The sequence below is a fragment of the Tauraco erythrolophus genome, chromosome 6, assembly GCF_009769465.1.
Source record: "Tauraco erythrolophus isolate bTauEry1 chromosome 6, bTauEry1.pri, whole genome shotgun sequence".
NCBI lineage: Eukaryota > Metazoa > Chordata > Aves > Musophagiformes > Musophagidae > Tauraco > Tauraco erythrolophus.
In genome coordinates, this window is record NC_141470.1 from 61,039,903 (window position 1) to 61,065,335 (window position 25,433).

Genomic DNA, 25,433 nt, shown 5'->3' on the forward strand with positions numbered 1-25,433 from the left:
TTTTACCTAATGGCACTCTCTCCTAATTGTGTCAGTTAACTTCAGCAATTGGAAGCTGGGAGTTATTGCTTAATTGAAGTGGAAGGTGATGTACAAGTCACCATGCAATTAACTGAAAGAACGTAGTCAGATAGTCCCTGGCGTGTGGCTGAGGATAAATGACTACTTGGGCCATCTTGGAGTTGCTCTGCAGTTGTACGAGGGTTCTCCACACAAAGATTACGATCTACTCAGGTCAGCTGCTAAGCCACCTTCTGTTTTTTGTCATACTGAAATCAACCTTTCAAACCTTAAAAGCAGGGATGAACTTGATTTGATGAGAAGTACCCCAGACAAGTACTGCAAGAGATTTGAGATCCAGACACTTGAAAGCTATTGATGAACATGCGTAAAGGGGGAAAAAAACCCAAACAAACAAAACACAATTCCTTACAAGTATGTGAGGTTCTCACTCTGTATAAAGAACATATCTCTCCGCTGGAATAACAAGGATGACTGAGGTACTTGAAATAGTTAAGCCACCTTAAAATAAATGGCAAGGGAGGTGGCTTGCTTTGTGAGGGTGTTTCTTGACCCTTTTAGTTGTCAGTCTTTAACTTCTGAGATTAGTAGTAATTACAGCTTTAATGCTTCCTCTCCTTTCAGGTTAGTGTACTGTAAATCACTATAATTGTATGTCCATTACTTGTATGATTATAACCTCTGTTTAGACTTTGGATTTTGTGGAGTATATGTTCATAGCACAGTATCCCTAAGTGAAATTGCGTTGTTACCCTTCAGATTGAACCACTTTACATTTTACAGTTAATTGAGAAAGGTAACCACTCCAACCATGTTGTGCATCTAAGAATTTTACATTCAAATCATAAATTTGTCTGACTTACAGTAGGCAAAGTATTTGATTAAATACTCTTTTTCCAGGAGAAATTATTCATTGCTGTAGTTTTTAATCCAAACAGACAAAAGTGTATGTATTCAGATACAAAATTTGTGTGGTTTAAAGTACCTTCAGCTTGTTCACAGCAGTGGACAGGAATTTTGGTTTGTTTGCCAGAAAGCTGTTGCTCTGTTTAGGAACACCTGTCATTTAGCACCTTCTTTCTAGTTCTTGAAGTCTTCACTCTCCCAGGTGTCTTGGTGATGCTGAAGTCTGTAACTGGTTATGGTTTCTTTGATGTATGCTACATTTTTATCCCGTATGTTCTTCAGGGCTGTTACTTTACAGTGGCTTTTTTTTTTCCTGGAATCAATCTTCAGAGCAATTCAGTATACATAACTTGGAGAAAAAAAAAAAAAAAAAAGCCAGCTGTTTTAAACCAAATATGTCTTCCAGGTTTGTTATAACAAAAGTACTTTTGAGAGCAATTTCTCTTTGTGAGGGAGAAACTACTCCAGCTTTTGTTATCTTAAGGAGAAGTTTGACTGGCACTTAAAGCAGAGCAGCTCGTTGTAATTAACTTATCAACTGGACTGTAGGTCTCTGTCAGACATTGTTTGTTAGATTCTGTGTGCATGGGTTAAGTTGTGTGTGCTCGTATTCAGTAGTACCCTTGGAATTCTTTGTTTGATGGTAGCTCTTGCCGCTTGTGTTTAAGAAAATTTTAGCGTTTTACGATACTCTAAGGAAAAAGAAAAGTCATCAGCTGGAAGAAGTGGAAGCAAACTGCAGAAATATTTACAAAGGGAATCTAGTCTTACTCTTTTTTTTAACATGCTATTAATGTCTTAGCACTTCATGTCTAACAATAACAAAGTCATTATGCAGAAACATAAAATGTATTATGGTGTTAATTTACATTACATGACTTTGCAGTGTGTTCACATTCCTTGTCTTAAGCTTAATGCTGTAGTTATGTGGCCATTTTAATGGAACATGAATTTTTGCTGCTGTCAAAATGTGGTACTGCTTTCTCTACTTCTGGCCAGTTACTTTAGTGTTTCCTAAGTATTGAAAATTAAAGTCCCGTTCCTGGAAGTTTTTGCTGTGTATAACGATCTGCGATTTCACATGCGTTAGTCAACTACTCGTGGAATTACTTAAGCAAAAAATAAAGTATATGCAGAATTTTGTGGCATCAAGGCTAAAGCTCTGTAGAATTTAAAAGGCCTAACTTCTGTTCTAAAACTATTGAAATGTTAGCTACAGGAGGTATTTTAATTTGTAAACATATGAATGTTTATGAATAGCAGTCTAGTGTTAATTCTTTATTAATAGTAACCAGAACTTAAACTTCTATATATTTGGACTCAATGATTTAGGCTTACTTTAGTTTCAAATTATAATTGGTGATTTTATGTCAATGGTGAGTGCGTATTTAATTTTTTGAAAGTTCATTATTCTGGAAAATACTGATGGCAAAAGTAATGCTGACTTTCTTGCTTATCATTTCTGTGTATTATTGTGCAGTCTAATTACACTTCACATACAAGCACTAAATAATTTATTGTAAAGGATCAGCAGGGAGGATTAAGGTGTAAAGCACAGGAAGTTAAAATTGGAAGGTAAAAACTTTAAACTCTTTTTTATAACCTAGATATCCTTGTCAAAAAAAAAAAGCAAAAATACCACCGCACAAAGACTGTGCAAGGCAAGACAACCTTTGTCTCAAAAGGCGAAGTGTATAACAGTGTTACAGACAATGAATTATAGTGTTTTACCAAAAGAGTACAAATATTAACTTTTTTCTTCATTTGTTATTGAAGATGAGTCTGTCTGCTCTCAGGATATCTGAAGCCTGTGAGGTATTTTTAGTAGATATCACAGAAGAGAGAAACCAAAATAGTTTCTTATCAGCTGCCATGTGAGTGATGATTAAACGAGTAAATACCAAACGAGGTATTTACTCAATTTGTTTTAAAATTTACAGTTAATTTTTTTCATATCTTACGTTCATCGTGGTGATTAAGTATGGTCTTTTCTAGAAGGCCAGTGTCGTTTAATTTTATGGTGCTGGCCAGAGGTAACCAGCCTCCTGCAAGTGCTTAAATAGATTGATAATGCAAGTCTCACACTTGTACGTGTGAAACAAACATTCTGAGTAGTGTTACAAATTGACCAAATAGTTGAAGATCCTAAGTGTGTTGCTCCAGTTTCTTATGTTAATGAAGTATAAAAAAAGTCTTGAATAGTTGATCTGTGCCTAGATGTGGTTACTGCAGCCTGTTGTGTTGTAGGGGGCACTTGATACAAAAATGGCATTTGTGAGGTGGCAGCTCCAGGGTTTAAAAAGTGGCCCTGGTTTAAATCTAATGCTGAAACTGAAGATCCACCCATTTATCCCATTTATCTGTAATATTAAAACCAAAATATTTCCGCAAATGTGACATGACATTTTTTTACACAAACTGAGCTTTTTCTGTTTGGGGAATTCCTTGATGCATTTTTTCAAGTGTGTATTTTTTCCATGTGGTACCTATTTCTGGCAAAGGCAAGTATGCGTCACTGTTGCAATTTTTTTATATCATTCTGCCATATACAGTGTATTTTAGTGGAGCTCATACTCTGGACCATTATATTTTTGAAATTTGTTTGAAGATTCAGAAGGTTTGCTCGTAATCTTAAACACTGCTATGCCTATGTCTCGGGAAATAAAAATGGGGAGAAGAGTAAAGTCCACTACAGTATCATTTGTAACCAATTATTTTCACTTTTCAGATGTTCCTCCTGCTGATCAAGAAAAGCTTTTTATCCAGAAGTTACGACAATGTTGTGTACTTTTTGACTTTGTTTCTGATCCACTAAGTGACCTAAAGTGGAAGGAAGTAAAACGAGCAGCTTTAAGTGAAATGGTAGAATATATCACACACAATCGCAATGTGATTACAGAACCTATTTACCCTGAAGTAGTACATATGGTAAGTCATTTAACAATGGGAACTATTTTGAATCTTTTTTAATTCACAGTTGCTTCTTCAGCTGTATCAATTTATCTTAAGAAATCTTACTGAAATCTTCAAAAAAGATCGACTATACTTGCACATCTGCAAAATTAAAATATAGCAATGGTTTTAAATCCCATTGCCAGTGTTGATTCCTCTTGTTTGTAAAATAGAAACTAGACACATATAGGAAACAGAAGTAAATTATGGTTTAACTTTGTAAAAATGAAGTCTTGCATTTAAAAAAAAAAAGTGGTTGCTTTTTCCCCTCTACAAATCTTTTTTGGAATAGATGTTTATAAAAATAGAGAGGAAACTTAAATACAACTAGCTGTTACAAAAAATGCAGATTGCAAAATTGAAAATGTTAAAAAAAAAAAATCAGAAGATTAGAATTAAGATCACCTGTGCAAGCTTGACACTTAATCTGATGTAATCTCATGCAGTACCAGCGATTGATTTTATTCTGTGTTCAGAGGTGAGAATAAGAGTCAGACCTTATTTAGTATACCAGATGGCAGATGAGGATTCTGCTGGAAGAAGCTCTGTGAACCATTCAGACCTATGTTGGTTCTCCCTGCTCGCTCTCCAGCTAGACCTGGTTTATTTTTCTATCGTGCATAAGTCCATTCAAGGGGAAGAGGCCATGAAACTATGAGAATCTTTCAGCTCTCGTTGGGATGACTAGACACCAGTTGCCTGGAGTAGCAGTTGGCTTGAGGTCTCAGTCCTTTTAGCTGTTGCCTGCAAGTCACTGACAACAGAAAGCATCTTTTGAAATAGCTGACTATTAAGCCTACAAGAAACTTTTGACTCTGTGTGACATGATGGTTTTTCCTGAGACTTTAGAGCTTGGGTTGAATTTTCAGGGAGATAAGAAAACAGTACCTCTTTAACATAAATATGAACTCAGTCAAATTCTGAGGTCCTCCTACAAATCAGAAACTTCAAAGATTCTTCAAAGATTCTAAGGATTTATAGTATGAAAGATGTTGCTTATTCTGAAGATTGCTTGTTATCTAAATCAGCCGTAAGTGTTTACTGATACAGAAGTCTCTTTCATGAGAACTTCTGGGTATGTGAGGATTACATGTAGCTCTAGATGTCAAACACATACACAAAGCATTGAGGATGGGTAATGAGAAGATGTGGGTCAGGGCTTTTCCCATGTCTTGATAGCTTATTTATATCTCTGGGTTTTGCTAATTGATTGCTTGCTTTGGAATACTTGACACTGATGAAAGGGGAGTTACGAAAGAGAATGAGCTTGCTGAGGCTTCGTTTAGATGAAATGGAGGTTGTGATGAGTTCTTGAGTATCTGTGTCAGACATTAGTGTTTACTCTGCATAAGAAGTCTTAACTGCCCATAATTTCATAACTTCTGCCATATGTGCCTGCGTTATCTTCCTCCATCAAACAGTAATGGCCAGAGTGTATTTGGCTGAGGGAAATATATACTTTCTTCACTTTCAAATGTAACTAATGGTAATAAAGTCTGCACTTTGGTCAATTTAATGAATCTCTGTACAGAATGTGGCTGCTATCTTAATCACCAGTGTTTTGCTGGGAGCACACAGCATGTTTGGCAACTCTTTCAGTGAATTTAAAACGCGTTTTTATGCTCGAGATTCTGAAGGGTGTGGGGTTTCCTTGCATGGGACCTGCACGGCACGGCAATAGACACTGTCAGGGAAGGCACCGAGCCTAGTGTTTGAGGTAAAATTCAATAGTAATTTTTTTAGGCTGCTTTTATGGAACAGTTTTCTTTTGGTCACGTGTTTGGAAACAACTGTATTCCTCCTGCAGTAGTGTTGTCAGCCTCTTTCTTTCAGGCACGTACTCGTAAGTCAAGGTGTACTTTTGTTAAGTTCCTAGCAGTAGATTTGAGTTGATTGTTTGGATTTTAAGGAAGAATGCCTTTGTGTATTTTAAGACTCTTCCAAGAGACACTGATAAGTTGCGTGCTGCTGCTGTCATTGAATTATATTAATAACAAATAGTGTTTCTAGTAAAATTATGAGAGTGATCAAGAAATACTCAAATTTGAGAGTTGCTCTTGGTTTGGAAGGTTTGTAGAGTTGATTGTTGGCATAGGAATTAGGACTTTTCTGTGCCATTCTGTTAATCTTCACAACTTGGAGGTTACTCATTTATACTTGAGTATATATAGATATACATGCATATATACACGTGTGTCTGATTTTTGTTTGGTTTTGTAAATGGATTATTTAGGCCAAACACTTAGGGCAATGAATTTCACAAGTTACCTGTTTAATAATAACAATAGTATTCCTTTTCAAAAGCTTCAAATCTTCTTTATCTCTGATAGGAGAAGCATCTACCTTATCATCTGGTGGTTCTTTATTGTTTATAATTCTAGTGCTTGTGTCATGTCCATCCACCCCTCACCCTTCTTTTTTTTTTTTTTTTTTCCTTCAAGTGTCCTGGGCTAATTTATAGTAAGATCTTGTATTTAAGCTATATATTAAAATATTAGATTAGTTCAGTTATTTAATGTTAATCATAAATTTCCTTTTCTCTCATACAAGAGAAATAAATTTCTAAAATGGATTTCATGTTATTCTGCAGAGTGGATGTGTTGAGTTCCGTTTCTTCCTCAAAGAACCAGCTGATATGTCCTTCAGATTCTTTTTGTAATTGTAAGCAAAGATGTGATGGGAAAGGAAATGTTTTTATTAAATGCTTGTGTATCAAGTTCCATTTTTCAGGTATAATATAGTAAGATTGGATTGATTAGCCTCAGAGCAGGAACTTGCCTCTTCTCAAAACAGTAAGACATGTAGTCCAATGTCTGAATGAGTCTTGTAAATATAAATGATAAATTTAGGGGTTTTGATGAAAAGCAGCTGTTACAGATTCTTATTTAGGAAAGAATATATGGGTTTTGGTTGGCTTTTTTTTAGCTTGGCTTTTGAAGAAAACCGGGCTTTATGAGAATGTTCTGTTGTGCACTAGTTTGTCGAAAGCACGGACACTTAGGATATCAGCTTTGTAGAACTTTGTGAGAGTTGCTAGCTATGTACAGACCCAAATGAGTGCTGCTTTCCACCTCAGGGAAGGACGGGCGTGTAGTGATAGGACAAGGGGTAATGGCTTTAAACCGAAAGAGGGCAGATTTAAATTAGATATAAGGAAGAAATTTTTCACTCAGAGGATGGTGAGGCACTGGAACAGATTGCCCAGAGAAGTTGTGGATACCCCCTCCCTGGAAGTATTCAAGGCCAAGTTGGATGAGGCTTTGGGCAACTTGGTGTAGTGGAGGGTTTCCCTGCTCATGGCAGGGGAGTTGGAACTAGATGATCTTTAAGGTCCCTTCCAACCCGAATCATTCTATGATTCTAAGATCAATATGAATATTCCCCACCTATCCAGCCAGAGGGTATTGAGGAGAGATGACAGGAGGTTAGGGCACTACTGGATGTAGAGGTTCAGGGTTGTAGTGTTCTGAGAAAGAAGTAGAGCAAAAGCTTGTATAAATACGGCTTACTTATTTCTGTAGCTCCCAAAAAAACTTCCGTACTAATGATGATGATGAAGTGTTGTGGATGGTAAATTAATGTTTTTGTGAAGCATATAAGCTAATATTACTTTTTAAATTGTTACTATATAGGAACAGATCTAATTCTATAGGTATTTTCAGCACCTGAAACAGTTTTCAGTGCAACTTTTCAGGGATTATGAAAATGAAATCACATGCTCAGTTATACACATGGAGAGGTTGATTTATATTTTTTTTTATTTCTAATTTGGAGGGGTTTGTGAGTGTGGTCTTTTAGTTTGATTTTGCTTGGATCTTTGGTCTAGAAGAAGATATGTAGCTGTGAATGGAAGTGTACTACTTGTGGCTCTGTTTAGCTAATAGGATGGCTTAGTTCACACGAATGTAGAAGGCACAGACTTTCAGATTATATAGCTTGTCATTCAGAGCTGTTCATGTGAGGCTTCACTCAGGCTGCTCAGCAGAAGGGAGGAGAAAACGTGTAATGATATCTCTGATGCTTACGTGCTAGAATATGTTCTCCAGTGTTAACGCAAAATGGGCCACTAGAAAAACAAGGTGCATAACTACCACTACAGCAAACATATCTGTGAAGCAGTAAAAATGCAGATTTGCTTTTCGTCTTTTGTTCTCCCATTCTTGTAAGTTTTGTCCTTCGGAATCAAGTATTGTCAGTGCTAACAGCACAGAGAGAATTTTGGCACACTAGCCCAGTTTTCATAAAGAATGACATTTCATAAATTGGGGAGGGGTGGAGCCTTGTGGAGTCTTATTGCAAGGTAGCAGGTGGGATGTAGCTGAGGAGGGGATGTATTTAAGTTATGCAGTGTTTACTTAGTACTTCTGTGGGAAATTGGCCTTAGAGCAAATTACAAATTTGCAGCTTGGGGCTTATCTGTTTGGTCAAAAGACTGAGAAGTTACGAAAAAGATCAGCCATTTGACAGAAGGTAAAGGTCTCACTGATACTAATTCATTGTAAATTTTCCTAAATTTCAGTGGCTTCATAGACAGTGTTTCAGGTTTGTGCCTTCACTGGGAGATGCTGCACCTTTATTTGAGCAGTTTGTGTTCTTTGGTCAAGGATACAAGTTTTGTGTTCTTTGGTCAAGGATACAAAACACAAAACAGATCAAATCAGACTTCATTGGTTCCATTGCTCATGGAACAAAGTATTGTGGTTTGGGGTTTTAATTCTTTCCATTTGATATTCTCAAAAACAAAAAATATAAAACATTGTACCTAATGCCATACATGACTTGGCTTTTCTTTCTTATAGCAAGAGCCTGAGAGTTTCAGAAAAGGCTGATTATTCTTCCATTTGCTTAACAATTTAAAACTTGCTCAGCAAGTTTTAAATTTCAAGTCTAGACTTCCTGGGTTTGTTTTCTTGGAAGACTATTGTAAATTTTCACCTTTTTTTTTTAAACAGAGGTTGGAGGCTGTTAGTTGCTTGGTGTCCATGCTTTTAAAACGGGGAGCATAAAGATATTTTTACTTTACTTTTAATTCTCTGAAATAGTAATTATGCTGATATGCCAGTCTCAATTTGTATCAGACCTACATCTCAGTTACTGAAATGAAGGAATATTCTGAAGAAAAATAGAGCATGAGGATGACTTTTCCTTCATGGGAATATGATGTAAGTCTTGCGGATTTAGCTGATGCAGTTTGATACTGCCTCCCACTGTCTGCTCTGCCATCTGTCAGGTGTGAGATGGCAGGACAGCACATGCATATGCTCCTTAGCCCTGCCAGTTAATAGGTAATTCACAGCATTATTTTAAACTGTGAATGGAGGTGTTAATGAGAAGAAGTCAGAATGTGAAGAGGGAAACATGGCATTCTGTTGCTTTTCCCAGAATCCCACCAAAGATGGGTGGAATGCATTCCTCTGTGAAGTAGCATCTTTAAACTGAGACAGTTTAATCTTTTAGAGCTTTTGAGTAATCTTCAAATGATGAGCAAGAACACTGTGATGCTATTAAAAAAAAAAAAGACCCTAACCAACCAACCAACTTAAAAAAAAACCCACCTCAGTAAAACCTGAGAAAAGAATAAAAATGTGTGTATGGCACATGTTGTTATCTGCAGTGGAATTTGAACATAATAAAGACTGAAATTGTGACATAAAGAATAGATTTTAAATGTGATATTGGACTACACCTTGCCTTCTGAATAGCTACATTATAAGTAATCTCAAACTTGTAGAATTTAGGGATTTTTCCTTAAATTAAGCTGTATTATAGACTTGTTGAAAGCACAGGAACCTTTCAGCTGATGAAGTTAATATATTCTTTTGCATCCTTCAATAAGATGTTCAGTTCAGTGCAAGTTCCAACAATCTCTTTTTTTTCCCTAGCTCGTCCTGGAGATGCCCCATGCAGGCATGTTTGCTGATCCAAGTATTGGTTTTCTTGAAAAGGCTCTGTAAATATTTCTGCTGCTCCTGGTGATGTAGCCTTTTGCAAAGAATTTTCTTTTTCCTGACAAATCACCTTCTCTGCCCTGTTGTCTCTTCCATTGCCAGACATGGACATGTTAGCCGATTTTCACCTAAATACTTGGAAAAAGACACTTCTAATCTGCTACAGCAATAGCATATCAATAGCAATGTGTAGGTTAACTCTTACCAGTACTCGTGGTACATATTTAGGACAGGGTCTGTGTATGCCTTACGCTGAAGCTCTGCGTAGCCAGCTGCAGCTGATTTGGTAAATCGTTTTTGTGCAGGATGTAGCTCTCCATTCAGCATAGCCACCGTTCTCGTGGTGAGCAAACGTTTACCGAAATTTACTTTAAAAATTCTTAGTATTTTTGTAAAGCACAAAAAGATCTGTGTATTTGAAAGCGGAATTTACTTTAGTATTGTAAGTAGGAATAGACTTGAAGAGAATTTCTTTATGGAGCCTGATAGGCATTTTCTGAAGAGTTAGGACAGTACACCGCTGTTTTTATTTTGGCAGTCTTCTCCGTTTCTACAGTGTGTTCAAGCTGCTGAGAGGCTGAGGCATTTGTCTCAAAGGATCATTTTGAAGTAGTGGAGGCGGTTTGGGACCATAACTAATTTGAATTGATTTTTTTTTCTGTACAAAAATAAGTTTAGACTGTTTGGTACTGGTCTGATAATGAGTAAGCAACAAAATAGAAGAAGAAAGTCTCTATTGGATGCACTTACATGGCTAAATAGATTGTTTTTCTACTTACTCAGCAATTTGGTTGTCTCCTACCAAGGTCTACCCTACCTCATATTCTGGATTACAAGTGGAATTGAGGAATTTGTCTCTTTTTCAGTACTGACAGCTATAGCTGTCTTGCATATACAGATAAAGGCTTTTTCAGATTTTCTTGCTGGAATGTGCAGAAACCTTTTCCCTCTGACTTGCTCAGTAAAGTTTTAATAATTGACTCCTAGGGTGTGAGAACAACCATTTGAATCACCGGCTAGTTGCTCCTTTCTTATCCACAAAGAAGCTAGCTGGTTTTGCTAACTGTCATTTCAGGTGGAGACTTTAGGATACTGCAGACCTTTTAAATCTCTGCACCATTCTAGATAAGGTTACTCTTGATAATGTGTGCTAAATTTATCACAAAAATCATGTAAGTTTTTTTTAGCCAACTAATGTGTTTTACTTTACATTTGTGATTATATACATTGTATAAATTGATAACAAAGCAATTATTTCTGATCATATGTTTTTATTTTAAAAAATTTAAGCTCCATGCATTTAGTTATGAGGTTGTTTTGCCTAGAACAGGACCTCGTAGGAAAGTTTTCTGACCGTATGACAGGGAATGAGGTTTTTGCCTTTGTTAGGGACTTTGAAACTCTATTCATGGTAAAGGGGTTTGTGAAGGGTGCTACTTGGGTTCATATACAGTATGAATCTGCATCTAGACAGGCACTTGGAAACACAAAAATAATTTATGTGTATATATCAACAACTTGTAAATCAATTCATTTTGTATAGTCTGCTCCACTTCCATGAGGATGCTAAATGGTTTTCAGGGGGTTGAGAATTCAAATGAAGTGAAAGATTAAAGGATCAGGATTTGCACTTCTCCCCCCTCAATGCCTCTGTGAAATCAGGTAGATTGACATGGTTTAAGAAAAATACCACTGAGAGTGGGAAGGAGGAATTTGGTTTTGAAGTGTTTCCACGTGTGTATACCCGCAATGTGAAATGAAACTGATAATATTTTACGGAGAAGAACAGTTGCAGGTACTCTTGGTTTTGCATCTCTGCCTCTGACTTACACTTCCGCAGGTTGTTGCAAGGCCTTGTAAGGTGTATATATAAAAAATATTTGGGTAAATATTTTGTGTACAATTGTTTAGGCTTGTAAAATGTGTGTGTGTAAAGAGATGAGAGCAATATCCTCCTGAAGTGTGTCCTGACAGGTTTGTGCTTTAAAAAGTACTGCTTGGGAAAGTATTCTAGTTAGAAATATTTGAAGAAGAATGAATGTGCCTCATTATTGTTTAAATTACTGGGTTATATAGCTTGTATTTTTGCAAATGTTAATTAAAATAGTTCATGTAAAGAATTCTCAGTCAAAACAGTCTTTGTCTTTGATCATTCGCTTGCTTCAGAGTTTTTAAAGACACATGTGATTTCAGTTTGCAGTTAATATGTTTCGAACATTACCACCATCTTCCAATCCAACGGGAGCAGAGTTTGATCCAGAGGAAGATGAACCAACCTTAGAAGCTGCATGGCCTCATCTACAGGTATTTAAGGAAGGCACGGAATTGAGAGTCTAACAAAATTTTGACATTAAAATCATTGTTTATTGACTCAAAATACTTTAGTTTGTGTCATATCAATTACATTTTGCTGGAATATTTAAAATATTTCTTGAATTTAAACTTAGAATCTTTTTTAAAAATTTCAGTTAGTATGTTAGAGGTTAAAGGCTCGTTTCTTGCAGTACCGATGTAACTGCTGTGATTTTTAAATGAGCTTCACCTTGTCACTCTGCATGCTTTGATCTGACCCTGACAGAGCTCTAGCTTTCGGAGGTACCATGACAAACAGAGGAGAACAGAGAATTTTCAAAACACGTACTTCTGGGCATGATGAATATTAGATTACTGTGTGCCATTTGAGTAAAATCTAGTAATGGAGCTCAGCAGAATTTTAATGCAGTTTAAAGAACTTCAGGTTCTTTTACTTTGTCAGGAGAGCAAGAGCAAAGCTTTTACTGTGTGCTATATAAATAAAAACATAGTGCAGTTCTGAGTAACTAATTAGTAATTCTGGTAATGTGCTGCTTATAACATGGATTCCTTGTTTAAAAGACTAATACTGTTTTGTTTTTTTCAGCTTGTTTATGAATTTTTCTTAAGGTTTTTAGAATCTCCAGATTTCCAACCTAATATAGCTAAGAAATATATTGATCAGAAGTTTGTATTACAGGTGAGGTAAAAAAAGAATTTTAACTTTAAACTCTAAATTTACAGTGCACTAGATTCAACTAAAGTGCATCTCTTCTTTTCCTTCTTTGCAGCTTTTAGAGCTCTTTGACAGTGAAGATCCTCGTGAAAGAGACTTTCTTAAAACAACTCTTCACAGAATATATGGGAAATTCTTAGGCCTAAGAGCTTACATCCGGAAACAAATTAATAATATATTTTATAGGTATGTCAGTATCTGTGTATGATGGTGCATGTGATCAGATATACCACTGAAAATACTCCAAGACGGTGCTAGCAATTTTTAAAATTCTTCGTAAGTTTATACCCAGTATTGCTGCATCTAACAATAATTAATACTAGTCTGGGAGATTTAAATTAGGGTAGTCTTGCACACAGCGTGAATGTGTCAGCTAAAATTTTAGTTTGTCAGTAAGTCACTGACAAAGTGAGTGGTTTGATATCTGTGAGGGGTTTTTTTCTTATTGAGTAGTAGTATTTATATTACAGTAGTGCCTTAATAAAGTGTAGTTCTTCATAATGCAGAAATTGGGCTCAAATCAAATGACTGAGAAATCTGGAAGTTTCTTGCAGGAAAAGATTCACTACCTTTTCTTTCCTCACAACTGAGATGTTCCATTTAGGGCTCGTGGATTTTTTTTTTTAATTGCCATAGAATAAACTGTAGCATTATCCTCAATATAAAAAATACAAAGATGAAGAATTAATCCACTCTATTACCAAAGGTCTTCAGAAGTGTGTTATTACTGCTGATATGCCAAGCGCGAATGCAAAATTATGGTGCCTTTGTTAGTCTTTTAGTTTGATACACTTTGCTTTTCTACAAATAATTACGTTGTGTAGCAGTTTTACACTTGTTCCATCATGCTTCCCTTTTTCTCTGCCACTGTTGTTTTCATCCCAAAATGAATGTATGATGCTACCCCTTTAAGAAAACAGCAAAAAGCTGCCACTTAGTCGGTGCCATCTCCTGAATGGCACCCATCAGTACCAGCTGTAGAGGGAGCTGATCTTCCCGGTCTATGGTAACAAGTAAGCCTTTAGAAGAGATATAGAGGGGCTACTTTAAAATAATTAGTAAGCCTTTAGTGTCTTGGAGACAATTACTCTTGACTGGATGTTTCAAGAGCCAGATGTCCTAAGGAAAAATTACAGGTGTATCTTTCAAACAAAGATGTAAACTCTTTTTCCCTCACGCATGGACTTTTATTAAATTAATTCCAAAATGTATGATTTTGTAAAACATCTGAACTAGATGGTACAACAGCATCATGGCGTATTTTAATGCACTTCTGAACAGTGTTTTTATTTGCCACTTCTTGCACTTTACTTTCATGGATAATGGAAGAAAAGTCTTCAAACACAGATAGTTCCGGTGCAAGACTATTGAAAGACTAAGAAATGTTCTGGTCGTTAGATCAACTTTGTAATAGTTTGTATAAAAATATGTTTTCAATCTGAAATGTTTTATGGGAGATTATATAATTTGCACTGTAGAGACTACCTTTCTCTACCAAGTTGTAGGGGAAAAAAATTAAACAGAAATCCTCGCTTTGTTGTATAATATTTAGGAGCTAGAAATTTGAAACATATTGCATCCAAATGTAAACTAGTGTTCCTGGATATGAGCACCAGGGAGGAGAATGTTTTTTCCACTTCTGTCTTGAATTAGTGGATTGTGCATGATAAGCTGTTCAAGTATGTGTAGAATTCTTCAAAATATTTCCTTTTCTCACACTTTTGCCTGCAAGTTGTCAGTTAGTTACTGTGCTTACCGAAGAAATGTGTGGTCTTTATTTGTCTTTTAGTGTGGTCTCTGTCCTGATAGTACATTAATCTTATTTTTTTTCTGATGTTAAATATTATTATTTTTGAATGATTAATCTCTTGTTCCTGTTAATTCAGTTCAAATCTTTTTGTATTTGTCTTTAGTTTGCTTGGAATTGTTGTTCTGAATTATATGGAAAGGGTCTTTAAGGAGAAAAAAAGCGTCACAACAGCTCCTTTTAATCCAGAATATTTGATAATATGTCAGTCCATTACAGGTTTTCAAGTAGAAAAATTCTTTCTAATGAGTGGAATTATTTTCTCATAAGTGTAAATTTTTACAACTCTTTGCGAAATACCTGAAGTTGTACATAGAACTTTCTCAATAAACGTACTCTCATGATTGAGAAGAGGTTGGAAAGGTGATTGCCTAGTAAATTACAGTGCTCTATCAAAAGAAAATCCAGGAAAATTTGACTTCCGCTGTTAATTACAGAGCCTTTGTATGCACAGAAGTCCATAATGCCAAAGAGCTTTTTAGATCCATAAGTAGTGACTGTATGAACACCTTGTGCTTGCATGAGCTATTGAAGCTTGAGTCATGGCATTTGATTATGACAGCTGCTCTTGTGTTATTTTAATATTTAAGGTGTTGTTTGCTGCGTTCAGTTTTGCATTATTAAAATGGCATAGAATATGATTATTGGAAAAAGCTCAAGTGTGTGCTGCCTTGTTAAATGTTGGGGAAAAGAGCAAGCAAGTGTGAAGGCTGAAATCAGCTTGATGTGCTATTGATTTATGTTTCCACAAAGTCTCCTTTCCACTGTGTGTTTCTGTTTTCTTTTTACTGAGTGACTAAAACCTGGGAGGTCAAGGCTACCTGTAATGTTAGATGGAGATCTCGGTATTGGATTTGTATCTCTATTCAGCAGTAACTTTTCATTTATTTAGGTTTATTTATGAAACGGAACATCACAATGGCATAGCAGAATTACTGGAAATACTGGGAAGGTAAGTTGTAGGTTTGTTTAATTAAACTTGCTTGGTCTTCAGAAGAGACTTTAAAAATCAAGTTGGGGATTGTAGATTGCTTTGAGACAAGATTAAAATAGCTTCATATCATATGACAAAGCTATAACAGAGAATAAAGTTTGTGAAAGATTGCAGAAACACAGCAAAAACTTTAACTCTGTGGCAATATTTTGGGATGTGACAATTTTTTAAACCTTACTTTTTAAATCTTATTTTCTAGCATAGGATCCTTGTAATAGGTTGTAAAGCAACTACAAATAACATGTAAATAACTGAAAAGTATTCAAAAATCCTTCTAACATCACTGAATCCATAGCAGGTAAACAAAGGAAGAATAGGTTATAAAACTTCAGAAATCTTTTGTTAATCCCATTGTATAGCAGACTTCAGTGATGCATCTGAAAGCCCTTCAGACTAAAATTTTACAACTTAAAGCTGATAGCCTCATCAAAACTAGCGTGTTTTTTATCAACTGATCAATCTATGTGCAAGCTTTCGGTTTTTATACATTACTACACTTTAAAAGCTTAGTTAGATTTATTTTATAGTGTTTCCATATCACGTAAAAATAACAGGTCAGCGAGAGCAGGTTGTGTCTGGTTGGGCTTTGGATATCTCCAAGGAGAGAGACTCCACAACCTCTCTGGGCAATGGGTTCCCATGTTTGACCACACTCACAATAAAAAGGGTTTTTTCTTATGTTTGAATGAAATTTCCTGTGTTTCAATTTTTGCCTGTTGCCTCTTGCCCTTTCACTGGGCACTACTGAGAAGAATCTGACTCTGTCATCTTCTCACTGTCTCTTCAGGTATTTGTACACATGGATAAGGTCTCCCTGAGCCTTCTCTAGGCTAAACAGCTTCTTCAGCCTTTCTTTGTATGTCAGATGCTCCATCCCCTTCATTATCTTTGTGGCGCTTTGCTGGACTCCCTCCAGTATATCCACATCGTTTTTGCCCTGGGGAGCCCAGAACTGGACCCAGCACTCCAGATGTGTCTCACCAGTGCCGAGCAGAAGTGAGGGATCACCTCCCTCAACCTTTTGGCAATGCTGTTCCTAATGTAGCCCTAGATGCTGTTGAAATTGGAGAGATGTTTTAAAATTTTCTAGGTCTACGTGTCTGCCCAAAAACTTTCAGTGAAATTTTCAATGATTAAAGGAGTTACATATCCATCATTACTTCAACATACTATAATCAAGTAATACTCATCAAGATATACTGATGACCATGTAAAGCTTAAGTACTAGAACTGGAGCTAAATCTTCAAAACTGTTACTTAAGTCACCAGCTTTTTCATTCTTGGTTTTGTTAGGTTAGCTTTTAGTGTCACTTTAAAAGTTAAGTGGTTTTTTTCCCTCAGGCTTCCAAATAAAAATTTCTACTAGCTAAGTGAGGTTTCTGAGCTATAACAGTTCTGTATTGGTTATTCTTCTAGTCCATTAAAGGTTTCACACAGCATGCTGTTGGCATAGAGCTTCCTATGAGTAACAGTTTTTTAGTTGGGTTCCTGGGTTTTGACTTGTCAGAAGTAAAGAGGAATTGAATTTCATGCTGAAGAACTGGATTTTGTTCTATTCCTTTGCTAAGTGCTATATAATACTGGACAAATGAACACTTCCAGTAGGAACAACTAATGTGGTTATGTTTTTTTTCTGACAATCATCTCTTGACAGGATTGCAGAATTTCTTCACGCTCAGTCGAGGCCAAACTTGCCCTATAATTCTGCTCTTCTTTCTGGTTAACAACCCTTAAAACATCTTGGAGAAACTTTTTTTAAATTAAGTTAATATATATTTGTTGAGTATCTGGAAGTTGTGGCAAGAGCACCATAGAAATGTTAATATAGAAATAAGAGTTTTGATGTTAAGCACTAAGAGGCTTCAGGAGGAGTAACCTTGTATCATCAAAATAGTTGTGCATTTGATAGTAGTGGAAATTATTTTAAGCATATGCAGCAAGGGTGAGCGAGCATTATTTAGTAAGCTTTAATTCTGGGACATTATCTGATTTCTGAGCTCTGAATACATGTAACTGAATTTTTTAGTGTGGGGGTTTTTTTTTAGAATAAGTTTGGCAGATTCCTTTTGCCTGTGTGCTTTCTGTTCTTGCTAGTGAAGAGAAAAGCATTAGAATGGATACAGTAGGATTTCAAACAGTAAATGGACAATAGGATTGTGGATGTTTTAACTGATGTTAATGTTAGCAAAGTGAGTGAACACAAAACACTGTTATAGTGTTTTGGTTTTAGGCAAAGGTGCCATTGACCCAGTTTTGAGCCACATCTGCACTCACCTGCAACTGAGATGTAATGTTGAGCTGCAATTTGGTTATATGCTAGGGGCCTGCAGACATGGTAATATTTTAGCAGAAGCCATGTTTTGACTTGTCTGCTGTCCTGGATTGATCTCTTCTACATCCAGTCTCTGGTTTATTCTTTAATTCCATTAAGAAGCTGGGAGAAATACGTATTCAAACCTTTGATGAAAGTGAATAATTATAGCAAAAGTTGGAAGTGTAGGTGTAGTCATATATGTTGCTTGGAAGAAGAATTTGATACCTGTGAAAGACTTGTGTGAGGGATGGGCAGAGGTTGATTTGACTATTACATTGATTTGTAAAATTTAGACAAACTGGATCAAAAATTAAATAGTCTTTGGTGCATGCTTAATTTGTAAGCTTTTCTGTTGCGTCATGTTTTCCAGATCACGAAAATGCAATGAAAAGAAGGGGTTTGGTATATCCTGTAGTCGTGCAGATTTTGTGTAATTACTGATTTTTGTTTTTAAATTTCTTTCCCTGGCAGCATAATTAATGGATTTGCCTTACCATTAAAAGAAGAGCACAAAATATTCCTATTGAAGGTTTTGTTACCATTGCACAAAGTGAAATCACTCAGTGTCTACCATCCACAGGTAAGTTTTGTTCGGCACTTTTCATACTAGTGTGTTTAAAGTAAGTTCGCCAAGAGAGATCAGGAGGAGTCTAGTCGTTCTGATATGGATACTGTTCTGAGCTCTGACATTTGCCTGCTAAGTGGACTTGGGGAAATTATTTAATATATGTACCTATAATGCTTCACTTGTTGAGGGAAAAAAATAAATATGTATATGTTTGTGTATTTATATAAATAAATACTTTTTTTAAGTACTATAGTGTTTGTAGATGAAACACATGAAGTATTTGATCTTGTTCTTGTCTGTAATGTTTAGACATACATAAATTGCAGAGGAGTATGATTTTAATGACTGTCAGCTATAAACTTTTTTTCTAAAGTACATGGAGAATTTCAGCTGAATTCAGTTTCCTACAACTATTGATGTTTTGAAAGGACTTGGGTGTTTACTAGAACATCATTATTTAATTCAATAGATCTTAAGACGTAGAGGAAAAAAAAGGGGCATCTAAGTTGTATTTTGTTTTTAAAGCAGCTATATAACTTTTCTCTGCTGAGTTTAGTTCCATTCAGAATTCCTAGAGGAGTGGGAAATCATACAATGTTAGAGAAAACACAGTGGTGCTCTGATATGCTGAAGTTTTCGCTATAAGAGGTTGTTAAACAGCTTTGTTTTTTTAATTTGAACGTTCAACATTTTCTATACAAGTTTAAGTTACTCCCAAGTTTTAAGTGCCGTTTCTTCAAATAAAATTCCTAACAGCTCGTATATTTAAGAATACTAGTTGCGTAATTACAATTCTCTAGCAGTTAGAGATGCTTATAAGGATTTGCTTTGAATCTTGCATACTGGAGCTCACATCAGTTCCTGTTGAAGTAGTAGGCTAGAGTGGCTCCCATCCAACTCTAACCATTCTATGATTTCTAAATTTTTTTCTTTTTTTTTTTCTAATGCTATGAACATAACCTGTTGAAGTGTGGCCAATCAGACCTCTCTTAATAATCTCAACTAGTGCAGACATCTGTGATTGCCACCTTTTCATCTTCCTACTTGAGACTGATTGGTCTTTATTTGTTCCCTTTAATTCACAAACTAGTTCTCTGAAATCTTTAGGTGATTTGCACCAGAGTAAAACGACAAAAATCCACATTGAAACAGTGGCAGATACTCAGAAGGATCTGCTGCCAAATCCAGATATACACAAAGGAAGCTAATTTCTATGTTCAATTCAAAGTTACTTTAGAATAGTGGAGAACACCAGACGTAATAATCTACGTACATTCCTCAGATTACCTAGAGACATTCCTGGTAGCAACCATCAAAAACAGGAAAGGAATTAGGCTTACTGACTGAACTTCCATAAATGGAGAGACACCAGAAAAATGGTTTAACAGTTCATGACGTGTGCAGCAATCCTCCCAGTTACTTTGGGACTAGTGGCCTATAGAGTGAAAGAGATGTAATAGTTTACCATTGAGGCACAGGTAGACAGTCTCATTCTCAGAACAGAAGTTGGTAAATAGTGTAATTCAGCATCTGCTTTACATCGATACCCATAGTTATCATTAGTTCTCATAGATAGAAAATCTATCTATGAAAGGTTTACAGCTTCAATGCATTTTTCACTAACTGAGGTTATGAAACAGAAAATACTTACGAAATCAACATGGCACACCAAAATGTTAGTGAGTGGAAAGCACGTTAGAGGATGAGATTGTGATTTTTAAATCCTGTGTTTGAAAAGATAAAGTGTGCTGAAATGTGAAGTACTAGGTCTAAAAAGAAAACGTCGAATTGTGTTTGTCTATATTATAACCCAGAAAAAGGTAAGGACAGACTTGGGAAGGTTGGGAAAAATTGGTAAAGCATATTTAGCTTTCTGTTGTTTAAATGGTCAGCCAAAAATTTTTGTAAAATTACAGAAAAAGTGTTTTCATTTCAATTCGGTAGTGTTCTCCACTTATGCTAGTGATTTCAAAGTGTGTTCGGTTTCACAGTGAGCATTAATAAAAATATTTTTCTTTTACTTTAGCTGGCGTACTGTGTAGTTCAATTTTTAGAAAAGGACAGCACACTTACAGAACCAGTAAGTTTATCTTGCTATTTTTATATATTTTGGAATATTAATATCCCTTTCATCTGTAGACTATTTACAGAGGGTTTAGGAACAAAGTATTGATATGTAATTCTTTTTATTAGGAAGAGTCAAATACGTAACCATTTTGATCCATCAAATTCATTTCTTCAGCTGTTTTGAATGTCCAAAATGAATTAAAACGACCTTAAGAGTGTCCCTCTTAAAAACAGACCAGAATTTATTCTGCTTATTTTGTTCTGACTGACTGGATGTGACGTAGTTGATCCAGAAGCAGTTTAGTCAGAAATTAGCTTGCCTGAACTGTTGCTCTGTTGAGATTGATGTTGTGATGGAACACAGATTTCTGGCACACGGAGCTGCCTACTGATGCAAGGCTGTTGAGTCAGATCCGGTTCATGTCTACTGAGTTTGGACTATAGACAAAACCAGACTTTGGTCTGGCTGCACATAATTGCATAGATGAATACGATTAATTGTCCTCAATAGTATATAGTGTTTTGCCTCATTACACCTAATATTAAGTAGATAAGAATTAATATGTTTAATCACTAAGTAGCAATCAGTAAAATGCATTTTACTAGATTATAATCTAAAATGGCAAGTGGGATTCTTAAAACAAATAAAGTATATGCAGCTGAGCAAGAACTCTCTTCTAAATGGAGCTTTTAGTGGTTGGTAAGATCTCAAATCTCAGATGTTCTGTCATTTTCGTGCTGTATGAGATCTTGAAATCTTAACTTTCTTCCAGACATCAGCTAGGATTTTACATGTTTCCTAGTACAAGGCTGAACTAATACGCATCCAAGTCTGTTTCCCTTTTTGGTCCCAAATTAGTACATGATTACAACATTCTTTAAAAACTTAGCACATGCATCACTGAAGTATTAAGTTCCGCTTCAAAAATTTTGGTCATTGCAAAATAAAATGCTTTGTTTCCCCTTATAATTGTCATACGAGACTTTTTGACTTCTTACTTTAAAAATCTGCATAAATTTCCTAAGGCTTTGTTGAGGACATAGTGTCTGCTTTCATGATTAAATAATATGTACATGAAAGATGCACTGATTTCTCCCGAAGTTGTCTTGTCAGTGATGATATTAAATATTGCTTATAGTTTTTAAATATAAAAAGTTGGACTTCCATAAAAATGTCCTCCATTTCAGAAAACAAGAGACTGCATTTTTTTTCCTAAATGAGAGAAAAAAATTGTTGTCTGAGAGAAAGGTTAATGGATTGCTGCAACTTTTAAACTGCATAAAAAGACAAATACAAACTTTAAGAGTTTTTTTTCAAGAGGTCTGTACTGTTTTGTGATGTTTTTTTCTCCAGTTCTACATGTAGGACTAGGCAGACTCTATTGTATTTTTTGATCTTTATGTGGCTTTTTAATCTTTAACCACAAAACAAAAGCATTATAAAAGTATAAACTTACACGTTCAAGGTTGTATTAATTTCTCATTCAAAATATCTAACTTTAAGATTCAGTACTATGCCAGTCATTTTTAAGTATTTAGCATGGTTTAAATATCCTTTGAAGGAAAATGTCTTCCTATTTGAATATTGTTTGGCACCAAATTGCCACAGATGAAAAACAGTTTTCACAGTAAAAGAAGGGGGCGGGGGGGGGGAAATTAAAATCTTACACTTTGGTTTCAAAACTGACATCTTTGGGGGGAAAAAATTCATCCTTTCATACCAAAAACATTCATGTCTACTTGCGTTTTCTTTGAATCAGAAATTGCTAACGGCACAAGAGTCGTTATTCCTTCAATATAACTTCATGTGGTTTTGAAGACTCTTGAATAAATTATGATGTAATGATGATGTAATTGATAACTCCACTAATAAATACAATGTCTAAATATATTGAACCGTTAAACTAGTATCTCTTTGCAGTCTTAAATTCTTCTACTTATATATTTAGTAGATTAAAGAATTTGATTTTTTAGTTAGACTTCAGAAACATTTCCCACAGATGTACAGACTCTTTCTGACGAGTTGTGAGCCAACTGGCAGATTACTTTTTCTGTCTCTTTTTTATGGATCCTTTAGTTGTCTTCTCCCTTCCTCTCTCCGCCTGCCTTTTCCTATCTTTTGAGTGTTCATGGTTTACTAGGCAAAAACTGCTTCAGCAAGCTGGATAAATAATTAAATAATTGTGAAGAAAGTTAAGACTGTGATTATAGTAATACAGTCAATTAAGTAAAAGTCAATGTTTAAGAGCAACATGCCTAGAGTAGTCGATCACCTGTCAATTTGAGTATTTATAGTAAATCTTTTCTTAAAATATGATAGAACTTTAATTTCTTGAGCTTTGGAGTACGCCTCCAAGAAATTAGAGATTGAAAGCAGCTGTCACTTAAGTGGCAAATAATTTTCCCCATAGTATAGCAGCAAATTTGCACTTTGATTTGGTGATCATGTTAAGTTAGATGTCAGATTACTTCCTCTAGTCTTTGTTATTTTTGAACATGTCTTCTAAGTGTATAACTTTGTTTTCTGAATAAGTGGGTTTTGACCTATTAATAGTTATTTCTGTGACACTGAACCATGTCTGATCTCTGCTGTCACATGGGAGAAGAAATCTGAGTTTTGCGTTCTGTATAAAATATCAGACTTCTTAATGAGACATAATTTAGTTCAAGGTAGAGTCAAATTATCGTGAAGGTCATGTTCACTTTCTCTCCACAGGTTGTAATGGCACTGCTGAAATACTGGCCAAAGACTCACAGTCCAAAAGAAGTCATGTTTTTAAATGAACTAGAAGAAATTTTAGATGTTATTGAACCATCTGAATTTGTAAAAGTTATGGAGCCTCTTTTCAGACAGCTAGCCAAATGTGTGTCCAGTCCACACTTTCAGGTCTGTACTTACTGAATGTGCAATAATATGAGGGTTTTTATAAAGCAGACTTGTTAATGATATTACCTACTATTATTTACCGTAATTAATTTTATTTGTTGCAAAAAAAAAAGTAGTCTTCAATTCTGTGTCAAATTTTAGGGACCTAAATGTTACTTTTATTGTTTCTTTTTAAGGATGCAGTATGTGCTTTTGTATTGGGTGATTCACTTCAGTGTTACGTTGAACATAAAAGCTTAAAAGCTCACTGGTCCCTTTCAGTACATAGTGTTTGCCTTTGACTGCTTGTAACAGAATTCTACAAATACTCTTTCTTTGGGAAAACATCTCTTTGCTTGAATTTTCGAGTTTGTAGGTTATAGTTTGAATCGTGTCCCTATCAAGGAAAAGCTATTTTTCCATTTCTCTTTCCATCAGCTCCATGACTCCCATTCACACTAGAAAAATCCAAATCTAAGTTGCAACTTTTCTTACCTTTGCCTTATATGTGCCAAACATTCCAATTATTTGCTCTTTAAGAAATTGTCTGAAGAAATATTCCTTTTTTCATGTCTTCTTAGGTTGCAGAGCGAGCATTATACTACTGGAATAATGAATATATTATGAGTTTAATTAGTGATAACGCAGCAAAGATTTTACCCATCATGTTTCCATCCTTGTACCGGAATTCAAAGACACATTGGAACAAGTAAGAAACACTTGTACAAGTAAAATTCTGGTACTTCACTTATGTTTAGTTTTAGGCTTAAAAGTAGTTCAGGTCTTTGAGTTGCTAGTTTTAACAGTATGTTGAACTGTTTATTCTATGACATTAAAGTTGCTCTATGAGGAGAAGATTACCATTGTTAAAATATTTTAGAAATATTAAGAACTGAGGAAGATAGTTTTTCCTTTCTTCATTAAACAAGAATCAGTGTTTTAGTGCATCTAATCCATGACATCATATTTTGATTAATATGAGGCAAATTTGGCATTAATCTGTAGTTCAGATGCTTCTAAAGACTAACTTTGATTTCTGATCTCTAACCTCTTTGCTGTTTTGCATTTCTTCTGCATTCTAATGGAACATGTAGATCAGGTCATTTTTAACTTTCCTTTCTTTTATTTTTTTTCTTTTGGTTTATTTTTTTCTCTTCTTTCTCCATTGACTATTTTCACTTTTTTCCCCACAATAACATAGTACTTACACATGAAAACAGTCCTGGCCAGCTCCTTTCTGCAGCTGTTCCATTGTAAAGTGCCTCTTTGTTTGAGCTGTTGTTGAGCTGCTGGGATGGTGAAAGTATCACAGTCGAGCGCTGGCCATGATTTGAGGACTGCTGAGGGGTTGGCCAAGAATGAGTAATCGATCTGCCACTGAACACAGGAAAAGAAATGAAAAATAAAGTGACGTTAAAGTGATTGGTTACTGTCACTGGATGTAAGCAGTAACAAATGATGTACTCATTAATAAAATTCTGATTCAGTGATGCAATTGCACATAGTAAATGTGGATTGTTGTCGGTTGTTTTTTCTGGTTTTCAAGGCCGTGCATTCATTTTATTCTGAGCAGAAGTCACGCTACCCAGTACAGCTGCACTCTGACTCGTAACTCACATGTGTGATGCAAAGTAGTCATTTAACTGATTGCTTTTTGGATTTGATGATCAGTAATAGATTACAGACTGGAACTGTAAATTACTCAGTAAAAACTGCTTCATAAAGCAGATTATTTTTGTTTAGTTTTTCTGATGTTTTACACTTTGCTTTTGTAACACTTCTAGAGTCCTGGCATAATTGTGTTGAAGTGAGTGCTGTTTGCTGTATAGCGGTTTTCAAAATGAATGGAGTCTTTTCTAGGCTCTTTTTAATCACTAACTTTAGGTTTTTCTGGAATTTGTCAGTTGCCAGTAAGTTACTTGTATCAAGATCTTTAATGTCATCTTGCATTTTCTCTAATAA

At 35.5% G+C, this 25,433-nt stretch overlaps 1 protein-coding gene across 6 annotated transcripts in view; it reads left to right on the plus strand.

Annotated features, from left to right (window-relative positions):
* PPP2R5C (protein phosphatase 2 regulatory subunit B'gamma) overlaps positions 1–25,433 on the plus strand; it is an 87,178-nt gene that overhangs the window by 50,603 nt on the left and 11,142 nt on the right. For 5 of the 6 annotated variants that reach the window (XM_086614030.1, XM_086614035.1, XM_086614034.1 and 2 more), the window contains 9 exons: positions 3,656–3,855; positions 12,021–12,131; positions 12,727–12,819; positions 12,911–13,041; positions 15,555–15,614; positions 18,442–18,550; positions 20,565–20,618; positions 23,322–23,492; positions 24,053–24,180. In XM_086614030.1, coding sequence (XP_086470156.1) covers positions 3,656–3,855; positions 12,021–12,131; positions 12,727–12,819; positions 12,911–13,041; positions 15,555–15,614; positions 18,442–18,550; positions 20,565–20,618; positions 23,322–23,492; positions 24,053–24,180 — 1,057 coding nt within the window. The remainder of the gene's footprint in view (positions 1–3,655; positions 3,856–12,020; positions 12,132–12,726; positions 12,820–12,910; positions 13,042–15,554; positions 15,615–18,441; positions 18,551–20,564; positions 20,619–23,321; positions 23,493–24,052; positions 24,181–25,433) is intronic. The other variant, XM_086614031.1, reaches the window with a different exon arrangement.